Source organism: Mytilus californianus, unplaced genomic scaffold (genome assembly GCF_021869535.1).
Source record: "Mytilus californianus isolate M0D057914Y unplaced genomic scaffold, xbMytCali1.0.p SCAF_8, whole genome shotgun sequence".
Lineage (NCBI taxonomy): Eukaryota > Metazoa > Mollusca > Bivalvia > Mytilida > Mytilidae > Mytilus > Mytilus californianus.
Genome location: NW_026262734.1, coordinates 55,927,368 through 55,939,481, shown reverse-complemented (window position 1 = coordinate 55,939,481; position 12,114 = coordinate 55,927,368). Strand labels below are relative to the sequence as shown.

The 12,114-nt window shown below is 30.0% G+C and overlaps 1 protein-coding gene across 8 annotated transcripts in view; it reads right to left on the bottom strand.

Annotated features, from left to right (window-relative positions):
* LOC127711078 (uncharacterized) overlaps window positions 1-12,114 on the bottom strand; it is a 1,247,322-nt gene that overhangs the window by 1,051,158 nt on the left and 184,050 nt on the right. The window contains exons 16-18 of one of the 8 annotated variants that reach the window (XM_052217037.1): window positions 9,889-9,991; window positions 8,715-8,847; window positions 4,341-4,596 (exon numbers count right to left, since the gene is read on the bottom strand). The exons of 4 other annotated variants lie outside the window; for them this stretch is intronic. In XM_052217037.1, the coding sequence (XP_052072997.1) occupies window positions 4,470-4,596; window positions 8,715-8,847; window positions 9,889-9,991 (363 nt within the window). In that variant the 3' untranslated portion in view covers window positions 4,341-4,469. Of the gene's footprint in view, window positions 1-4,340; window positions 4,597-8,714; window positions 8,848-9,888; window positions 9,992-12,114 lie in introns of those variants that run through there. 3 more of the 8 variants (XM_052217040.1, XM_052217039.1, XM_052217042.1) reach the window with 3 other exon arrangements.

The window sequence follows — 12,114 nt, the reverse complement described above, 5'->3', positions numbered from 1 at the left end:
TGCCATGTTTGGTTTCATTCTATTCAGTGGTTCTCTAGAAGAAGTTCAAAATGTAAAAAGTTAACGACGACGCCGGACGCCGGACGCCGGACGCCAAGTGATGAGAAAAGCTCACTTGGCCCTTTGGGCCAGGTGAGCTAAGAAATAAAGCAAAAATACACTTTAAATAAAGGGAACTATATTCGTGGACAACGAAAAGCAGAATCATTAATTGTGGTCTGGAGCCTTATGGTACACAATTTTTCAATCTTTCAAGAACCGTAACTCAATTTTTTAATCTTTCAAGAGCCATAACTCCTGATTGGTATAAATGAAAATCGTGAATATCAAACTTGACCTCCATTTTGTCATCAGTAACAACATATTAAAATTTAATAACCATTGGTTGAACGGTTCATGAGTAAATGGACAGGCACGACAGGAAATGCCATTTTTCAATATTTCAAGAACTGTAACTCATGAATGGTAAAAGTGAAAATCGTCATTATCCCACTTGACCTCCATTTTGTCATCAGTAACAACATTTTAAAATTTGAAAAGCTTTGGTTGAATGGTTCATGAGTAAATGCAATGACATGACTGGAAACGCCATTTTTCACTCTTTCAAGAACAATAACTCCTGACAGGAAAAGTGAAAATCGCCACTATTGAACTTGACCTCCATTTTGTCATCAGTAACAACATATTTAAATTTGAAAAGCTTTGGTTGAACGGTTCATGAGTAAATGCACAGACACGACAGGAAATGCCATTTTTTCAATTTTTCAAGAACCGTAACTCATGAATGGTAAAAGTGAAAATTGTCATTATCCCACTTGACCTCCATTTTGTCATCAGTAACAACATTTTAAAATTTGAAAAGCTTTGGTTGAATGGTTCATGAGTAAATGCAATGACATGACTGGAAACGCCATTTTTCACTCTTTCAAGAACCATAACTCCTGACGGGAAAAGTGAAAATCGCCATTATTGAACTTGACCTCCATTTTGTCATCAGTAACAACATATTTAAATTTGAAAAGCTTTGGTTGAACGGTTCATGAGTAAATGCACTGACACGACTGGAAACACCATTTTCAACCTTTCAAGAACAACAACTCCTGAGCATTGAAAGTGAAAATCTTCAAAAGCGAACTTGACCTCAATTTTGTCATCAGTAACAATGTATTAAAATTTGAAAAATTTTGGTTGAAAGGTTCATGAGTTTAAGCACCAACACAACTGGAAACACCATTTTTTCAATCTTTCCAGAACTAGAACTCCTGAAAGGTGAAAGTGAAAAACGCCAATACTGATCTTGACCACCATTTTGTCATCAGTAACAACATATTAAATTTAAAAAGCTTTAGTTGAAAAGTTCATGAGTAAATGCACAGACACTGTTTGGCAGCCCCTGCATGCCCGCCCAACTTACATCCCCAAATCAATATCCATTATTTCTCCGGAAATCCTCATAAAAATGAAAAAAAATTGTCATTTAAGGGGAAGCCCAGATTTTTCCTGACATTTATTTTTCTTTATATATTACACAATAGAAAGAGTAGGGTCATTGCATCATCTGCCAAAAACTTTGTTAAAATTCACCTTCGTATTTTATGTGTATAGTACATTGATTATGACAAATTTTGAGGTAGCCTAAACTAGAGGCTCTCAAGAGCCTGTGTCGCTCACCTGTATTTACTGATGCTTTGGAAATCATGTAAAATAAGGTTAAAATCATAATTAATCGTATTAGATATTAGATATTATAATGATATCTAAGATAATAACAAAAAACTGCAAAATTTTTGTAAAATTACTAACTCAGGGGCAGCAACCCAACAACGGGTTGTCGGATTCGTCTGAAAATTTCAGGGCAGATAAATCTAAATCTGATGACATTTTTGCCACCTGTCAGATTTGCTTTAAATGCTTTAGTTTCAGAGATATAAACTAAAAACTGCATTTTACCCCTATGTTCTATTTTTAACCAAGTCGGCCATGATGGTTGGAAGGCGGGGTCATCGGACAAATTTTTTTAAACAAGATACCCTAATAATCATTATGGCCAAGTATGGTTATATTTGTCTCAGTAGTTTCAAAGAAGAAGATTTTTGTAAAAGATTACAAAAATTTACAAAAAATTGTTAAAAATTGACTATTAAGGGCAATAACTCCTAAAGGGGTCAACTGACAATTTTGGTCATGACAACTTATTTGTAGATCTTACTTTGCTGAACATTATTGCTGTTTACAGTTTATCTTTATCTATAATAATATTCAAGATAATAACCAAATACTGCAAAATTTCCTTAAAATTACCAATTCAGGGGCAGCAACCCAACAACAGGTTGTCAGATTTGTCTGAAAATTTCAGGGCAGATAGATCTTGACCTGATAATCAGTTTTACCCTATGTCAGATTTACTCTTAATGCTTTGGTTTCAGAGATATAAGCCAAAATCTACATTTTACCCCTATGTTCTATTTTTAGCCATGGCGGCCATCTTGGTTGGTTGGCGGGGTCATCGGACACATTTTTTAAACTAGATACCCTAATAATGATTGTGGCCAAGTTTGGTTAAATTTGGCCCAGTGGTTTCAGAGGAGAAGATTTTTGTAAAAAGCTAACGACGACGGACAACGACGACAGACGACGGACGCCAAGTGATGAGAAAAGCTCACTTGGCCCTTTGGGCCAGGTGAGCTAAAAAATGGTTGAAAAAATTAATAGGCATATATTTTTGTCTGTTTTTGCACGTTTTCTTTAGGAATATCCACAACTGTTAAAAAGTGTAGCCAAAACATACTTCAAATCAAACCTTAAATGTTATGGTAATATTTGAATATTTAAATAACTGTTTTATAACTATTGAACAAGTCTAAATTTCTGGCCAGTTTTGCTAAACATATATTTTTTTTTAGACTTTGCCAGAAAGAAAAATTTAATTCCTCCAAAAAATTTCCCTAACAATTATTGTTTATTTAACTTGAAAATCACATAGTTACTCTTATTGAATTTGACCATTTGAAATTATCAAAATGTTCAATCTTTTTGACTTGAACATATTTAAGACATAAGAAACAAGAATGTTTCCATAGTACACAGATGTCCCACTTGCACTGTCATTTTCTATGTTCAGTGGACTGTAAGATTGGGGTAAAAAGCAAAGGGAACATGTGTACCAAGTTTCAAGCTGATTGGATTTCAACTTCATCAAAAACTACCTTAACCAAAAACCTTAACCTGAAGTGTGACAGACAGACAAACAAATAGATGCACAGACCTACAAAAAACATAATGCCCCTATAAAGTGGAGCATAAAAAAGAATATTTAAAAAAAAAAACATTTTTTTTCTACAAAAGCTTCTACAGTGTCATTTTGCATTATATTGTTTGTTTAAGTGAAAATTTAATTGTATGGTCCCAACAATAACTGTTGTCAAATTTATAAGAAAATTCAGTAATATTCAGTATGAGTCGATTACCATTGGGACGAATTGACATATCCACATTAAAATACGTAATGTTAGTTTCCCTCCCCAAACCTACAAAATGCATGTGCCATTGGACAAGTAGATGATATACGGAATGGTTTGACAGTCTGTCACTTTTTAAGTACTATCTGTTTGCTAATGTAGGTTATCTGTTGGCATTAGCTTGTACAAAGATGTTTCAGATCAATTCTTCTAGAATATCGCTGTTTGTATTTGACAACCAAAGACATACAATACAATTAAGTAGAGCCTATTAAATATAGCTTAGTACAGAAACCTTATAACTTTTTATTCAATCCATTTTTTTCCAGTTAAAATTTTTTCCCAAACCCTTCAAGATTTCAGACTTTTTCAATTTTCTTAGAAGCTCCTGCATCATTCTCATAACCAAATGTAAACAACATAAAAGATTGATCACTTTGTCAATTACTGTTAGGTTAAAACAGAGAAAAAACTTCCAATACCTTTGTAAGAGTTGTCTCCCATACCCCAGGTCTACTCCCACTTAAGGGCAGTAACTCCTATAAGAAGTCATCTGAAAATTTTGACAAAAACTGAGTCACAGTAGGTAGTTCTTAACATTCTGAACATTTCTGACTGTCAGATTCTCTCTATAGACAGTAGTTTTCAAGATAGACAATAAAATAAATGAATTTTATCCCTATATCCTTTTTTTGTCAGGTAGGTCATGTTAGTTGCATTTGGACAGGTCAGCTAAAATGTATCTGGATCAATAAATGAAATTGGAGGTACATAATGCCATTGGATTTTAAAGATTCTGTAAAACATTTCAATGAATTCCTCTCTGGTTTAAGATAAATTGGTGATACAAACTTCGGACTGAAAAATAAGCAAAAGAATCTATGAAAGAAAATTTAAATTATTTACTCTTTACATAGACAAATATACAAGTTTACAACTACAAATTTCCTTCAATCTTCACTTTAGTATTGCTATCAAAGGTTCCTGTTCATATTTCATTACAAAGTAATCCTAATGATGTTTGACCATCATTTGTCTCAGTTTTGTGGTTAATATTATCCATTTTTCCTTCCAATTCTGTAAACTGTTACCCTCTACTTTTACCCAAGGTACTACATATTGAGCTGGCTGGTTCCACCTGGAATAACGATGTGTATCATAAAATCATGATAACTGTACATTTTTCTACTTAATACAGCCTTCATATCAACTCATGGATACTTTTGAACTAGTTGATTATAAGGTATAAAACAAAGCTTTAAAAGAAGAAATATGATAACTAATAGCTGCTTAACAATCATGTATGCTAACTTTTATCATATTTCTGTAACACACTAGAAAGAAATGGAAACTTTAAATAGATATTTCTGAATACAGCAGTCATTCTTCATCTTTTCATAATTTCACTTTAAATGAATTTACCAGTATATTGAATATAATATTGTCATAATTCAAACGACCAGAACTTTGATAGATTATACCATGGATATATTCTATGCATAAAAAGAGATGTTGGGGGTCAATGAGACAGTGACCAATCACATTAGAAACATTTTAGGCAATGGTCACTAGCCAATATAATCATCATAATGGTATGTGGTCAATCTAGTAAAAATATATGTAACTATCATACCCACATACAAAAAGTCATTACAAATTAAGGAAGTCTATGGGAGACAACTTAAACATATTTTAATAAAAACAAGTCTCTTACCTTTTTCATCAATGTGCATGTGTTAGAGCAAATTGTGAGAGTAAGGTGAAATTTTTAAAGTGTTTGATATTTCATTTTTATCTTGCATACTATACACTTCTAGGGATATCATTGGTTACTAAAGAGCTGTATCATGAGCCCATGATGCTCCTGGTGCCTTTTTTGTCCAATGATTATACTACTGCTAAACAAATATCATTGACTTATCATAAGTGGTTTCCTTTACACTGACCTTCTCACAAATTTTACTTGCAAACTATGCAAAAGTTTGAAAGTCAAAAGACCCTGACTGAGGGGCAGGGTCAACTAATTTCCATGGAAATCAGATGTGCCAATGCCTTTACAACTGCATTCAAAATATAATTGACTTATTATAAGGGGTTTCCTATAAACTGACTTAAGCACAAACTTTCGTAAATTGTTGACACTACCTAAGTCACACTTTTTTAATCTGTCAAGGCATGACAAAAAGGAGAAGTCTTTAAGATATTCAAAAACTGTCAAGGATGAGAAAAGTGTAGTTTGAATAGTCAATAACTAACATCATTATAATACTCCTTTTTGAAGTTTTAAAAATTAAGGTGCAGTGCCTATTATGTGTATACAAGAAATTGTGCACAGGTTTTTTTTTTATTATTTTGGATGCAATGTGAATTTAATATTTGATTTATAAAAAGTTTTCTTCGTTATAAAGACATCATGTTTACACATACTCTAAAAGCACACTGATTTATGGTATTTATAAGGGAAAAAAACTTATTTCACGAGTTTAATACTCAGTTATAATTAGTAGCATAAAAAAAGTTGTATTTTTTTTAGCTTATCTGTCATTTAGAGCAACCCAAGAAATCAACAAAATATTCAACTGATATATCAAGATCATAATCGTATTTCAAGATATCATAATTTTAATTAGACAATCATTAAATGTGTGTGTTCTTTAAAGAAATGTTTTTTTTTCACAAGCTACTGCACAACACCCACTAACAGACACATACAAAATAACCATTTATGATTCAATAACTTAAAAAATAAAGAGATAAAAGCACAACACAAAAAATAATTCATATTGTCATTCTGTGACTTAACCTTTATCTCTGGCCATTTTTAATTCAATGTTATAAAATGTGAAAAGGTTAATCCACTTCAGATGACAAAAATGGAAACAAGTTTCATGAATGTTTGATGTAAGAACTTTATATTTTGTCTACATCATCATCCTGACAATCTAACTTATACAACGCTGTCTCTCATTCACATATTTCACATGTTTCAAAATTTTATTAAAAATCATGAATGTTTGATGTAAGAACTTTATATTTTGTCTACATCATCATCCTGACAATCTAACTTATACAACGCTGTCTCTCATTCACATATTTCACATGTTTCAAAATTTTATTAAAAGAATAGATAACGGATTTTTCTCCGTAAATTTCATGACACAGCGTCTGTAATATCTTTACTTCGATAAGATTTTATATGATATTATGATAATTTATAAAGTAGTTATAGAAAAATAGAAATGTATTAAAATGACTATGTATAAAATAAAATAAGTTTTACTGGATATTCAGTAATAATTGTATCTTGGTGACTTTGATTCAATTTGTTTTTGACAATTTGATAATTTAATCACAACAATAAAATTTTATATCAGTTAATGCATATAAAAAAATTATTTCTTTTTTAATTTATTTTTGTAGCATCCTCATGGATTTTTTTTTTTTAACATTCATAAATTCTTTATTGCACTCTTTGCTGTTTTAACAAAATACTTAATGTACAGCATTCCATCAAGTATCCCTGTTACACACAATTATTACTGAATATCCAGTAAAACTTATTTTATTTTATACATAGTCATTTTAATACATTTCTATTTTTCTATAACTACTTTATAAATTATCATAATATCATATAAAATCTTATCGAAGTAAAGATGTTACAGACGCTGTGTCATGAAATTTACGGAGAAAAATCCGTTATCTATTCTTTTAATAAAATTTTGAAACATGTGAAATATGTGAATGAGAGACAGCGTGGTTACTGTTTCTGATACTTTTTGTTATTTTATACCTTTGGATTTATACAAGTTTTTGGAAGTGTTGGATAATAATAAAGAATGGTAAGCTACATTTGATAATGTTTGTTTCTTATAAGCTCTTGTCATGAAACTTTATTTACAAATTTGACCCCAATTTAACTTATACAATGTATCTTGGTGACTTCGATTCAATTTGTTTTTGACAATTTGATAAATTAATCACAACAATAAAATTTTATAACAGTTAATGCATATAACAAGTTTCTTCTTTTATAATTCAGTTTAGTTTTGTAGCATCTTTATGGATTTATTTGTTTAAAGCATATAAAGTATAAAAGAAGAAATACTGTGTCAAGTTTTCTCTTATATCAAGCAAGTTTCATTATGGTATGAATGGTGATTTTTTCAAATTATCTTTTTTTCTAAACAAAATAGCTTCATTATTGTACATGACTCTTCCTACAGTACCAGAAAATATGATCTACAACTTTGAACTATTTATATGCTCTTTTGATTATATAAACACACAATATAATATCTAATCTTGACAACTTAAGCTTTATATTGTTAATTAAGATTATTATTTAACAAATCAAAATAATTATAATTATAATTTTTGAAGTCTATGGGAGACAACTCAAACAAATTTTAACAAATTTTAATTTTTTTTAAAACAAGACTGTTTGTGATTTTTATAATTTTCTGGTGCAATGTGAATATAAAATGTGATTACAAAATATTTGTCTCATTAAGATATAATATCTGCAAAACTGAAAAAGTGCACTGATTTGTAATATATATGAGGAAAAGACTTATTGCAAGAATTTTAAAATATCAGTCATTATTGTCAAAGCATTAAATGTTTGTATTTTTTTGTATGTGCCAAACCTGAATATCCACAACAACAAAAAATAAACTGCATAAATGCTTTAACTGATACAACTTCTGTTTCACACACAAGAGCACACTCCTACGCTCATGGCAACTAGATTTTAAGATGCATTTCCTCTATCCATTACCTTTGTACATTTTATACAAAAATATAAGATCATCCAACTGATTTCTATATAATATTCATTTAGTTGACAACAATACAATTGCTATAAAAATTAAAAATAACCTTTAGAGTGAATATTAATTCCCAGATTATGGTTTTAAAAAAAAAAAATTACAGTCAACCCGACTTTTAGAAATCGATGATCCCTGTCGTTTAAATTCGTGTTCATTTCATGTCTCCATTTCAATATTGTGTATGATGTTATTCACATGTTTTTTATTTTGTTCAGTTATTTATTATTTGTATGTAATGAAAAGACGATCTAAGTTGCAAAACTTGTGTCTGGTCCCATTGTCAATGTTTTTGGACAATAAAATATATTTAAACTAAGATCAGTGAATCCTACTGATTCAATTTTCATTTCAGTCAGCAATGAATTCTAGAATACAAGTACCTTTTAAAGTCTGTTGTTTATGGATATGCTAGAAGTATACAAACCATTCACTGGTAGTATCTTTAACATGTACACAGTCTGCCAGTGCCTTCCCTGTCGAGTTTATTCTTTGATTCAGTAATGGAAACATTTTATCTAACAACTTCTGGTCATGTTCATGAACATTCTTACATAACTCTGAAAATATCAAAAAGTGTTATTATTATTTTAGGAGATAAAGTTCTATATATTTTTTTCATTTAAACAGAATAAGTTTTTACATTTTTATTTAACACATATAGATTTTTAAAATGCAAAGGGACACTTCTTTTACTTTTACAATTGCACTTTTGTAATTGGAACATAAAATCTCTGGAAACAAATATTTTGTCAAAAATTTGGTTTGATGAACCTTTTTTTCATGCCAAATATACCTATAAAGTGAGTAATAAACAAAATGGTAGAAACAAAAAAAGATTTTCTCAGAATTGTTGCCTACTTTTGCTATGACATTGAAGTTTGGCATGGGACCTTGTTTAATGTTCCAAATGGTTGAAAATTATTTTCCCTCAAAATATATGACACAACCGGGGAACCACTTTTGTGTTGATGGGAGGGATTATTTTAAAAAAGTAAATGCAAGTACTTTCAGATATTTGTACACTGAGTCTTTCGTTTTTTGACATTTGTGTTTGTGGTTTGTATCAATCTGATGAGTTAAGCCATTTAAACTGATTTGTACATTTTGTTTCAATGTTGAGCTGTTACACCACTGTCCCTTAGTTAGGAGCCTGTAATCCAGTGGTTGTCTTATGTTGCTGTATATCTAATATTTTGTTCATTTGTTTTTGTACATAAATCAGTCTTTAGTTTTCTCGTTTGAATTTCATATTTTGTCATGTCATGTCAGGGCCTTTGATAGCTTGCTATGCAGTATGGGTTTTGCTCATTCTTGCAGGCCTTATAATAGTGACCTATAGTTTTTAATATTTACATCATTTTCTACCTATAGGACAGTTGTCTCATTAGCAGTAATACCACATCTTACTATTTTATACAGCAGGCCAGTTATATTTTGTTTGAGAATATTAATAAGTCTCAATTCAAACTACAACGTACATTTTATTTAAAAAAAATTAAAAAATTGTGATGTAAAGTGGAAATGCATAGTCAATAAATAACACTCTTATCAAAACTAGGTGCTTTATTCCACTTAAGAGAATAAATCTGTGTAAATACCTTCAATCTGTGATGAAGAAATGTCCTCATCACACCAATTTATTTTCTTTAATGTATCTTCATACTTCATCTTCAAACAGTGTAATAATATACATTCTGGTGCCTAAAAATATAAATAACAAAAATACTATAGGTTATTGTTCTTAAGGCAAGTTTTTGATTTGATTTTCATGTTAATAAGAAAATCCATTCTCCATTTTTCAATTAAGGTGGCTGGGGCGTCTTAATCAAAACTGATAGAATTTTTTAATAATTTGTCATAATGAAGTTTTTATCATGCTTTTTTCAAAAATATAATAAAAAGTATGGGTCACCAGACTTTTTTCACGCTACAGGTTGTGCAAAATTGTCAGATTTTGTATAGATTATGCATGGAAAATCAAATTGTGTGTGATAAAAAGAAAACTACATGATAGAATTTTAAGATAAAATGTGAGAAGATAGCTCTTATAACATGCTTTCAGATAAGAAAAAGAAAAAATGGGGTCACCAAACTTGTTTTCTTGCTACAGATTAAAATAGGTAAATTCACAACACTTTCTATTATAAAAATTACTTTATCTGAGTTATATCCCCTTATTTGGCAAAGTTGAAAAAAAAAATAATCAAACACAAATAAGGTGGTTTTTTTAGAAATTACAGCCGTAGTTATGATAAAACCCACAATTTTCTATATTTACATCAAAAGTCTTACACATAAATTACATACTATTTTCAAAATTTGCACATTTCATCAAAGATCTAGACCAACGTTATCTGCTATTTCAAAATCCAAAATGAAGGAAGACTCCCGAGCCACCTTAACAGAAAAAAAAGAATAGTAGTACTGCTTAAGGGTGACACTATAAAATTTAAAGTTCATTCAACATTGTTAACCATTTAAAGTATTAGTATATGGCTAAGCCAAAGTGCTCATACATCACAAATCATTGCTTCCAAGCATCTCATTCTGTTCAGTAGTACATGTACTGGTATTGGAAAACTTTGTGGACGAAAAATTTTCATTTTGCAAATTATTTATCAGTTTTTACTGCAATTTTATGTGCGAAAATTTCCTCAGTGTACCGGTTTCACTGTTTGTTTGAATTTCAGGATAAAATACACATTTCTTCATGTTAACACATTTCCATAGCTATCAGGGTGGAATCTTGAAAAAAAATTCTACTACTTATTCTCTAATATTTAGCTGACCAACTTTTCTACCCAGAGGTTTTGAAAATTTTTATAAAATGAACAAGTGGTAATTCATTATGGTCAAAACTCAATCATGGCATTAAATTTTCATTTTGTCCTCTGATTTTGCTTTTGCTTTGTCACAAAAAAGGCCATAATACCTGATGATGTCAAAATAAGATTCATCTACCCTAAACAGATGTATTTTAAACAACAAAATGCTATGAAAGCCTAAAGTTTAAAAAGATTTCTCACTTCACATTTTTTTTAGCTAAGCATCTCATTCAAAGCAGTGTTTATCTATTTTTTGCTCTATAATACACTAATTGCATATTGCCATTTTTTCAGGTATTGAAGCAATACAGAATTCATGACTGGATATGGACTTTTTCAAAAAATATTGCCAAACAAAAGGATAGGAGAGCACTTCAAGCAAAATTCTAGTAGGACTGGTTGTTTCTCTAAGATCCAATAATTGACTTCACATTTATTTATGTAAATTATTATATGCTACTTTATCTATTGTGTGATGCATTATCAGAAATGATGACTTATTTAACATTTTAATGCTAGTATAACAAAAAGATTGTCTTTTGTGGAGCAACTTTGGCTTACCCTTTAAGATCATCTAGTTACTGGTGATGTTTGTTTTGCTCAAGTCTGGTATTTTGTGCAGTGTTTTATGGACTGTTTTTGAGTCATTTGTTTTTTCCTTTTTTTTTAATAGTGATATTATTATTCTTCTTTAATTTTTTTTTAATAGCCTTTATAGTATCTTCTTACTCTTATTATAGTGCCTCAAAATACAGATATGACTGGAAATATTTCAGTTCCTTGTTTTATCTCATGTGTATATATTGTTATTCAACAACATGAACAACAACATGAACAATCAATTATTTTTTTATTTCTCAAGAAATAAAGGATATAACTTTGAATACTTCAATTCAATTTCATAGTAACATTAAAAGGCATACAGTCTCTTTAGATAATAAAATCTATTATTGTAAAATCTCTGAAATTGATCTGTATATGATACACCACTTGGTTCTC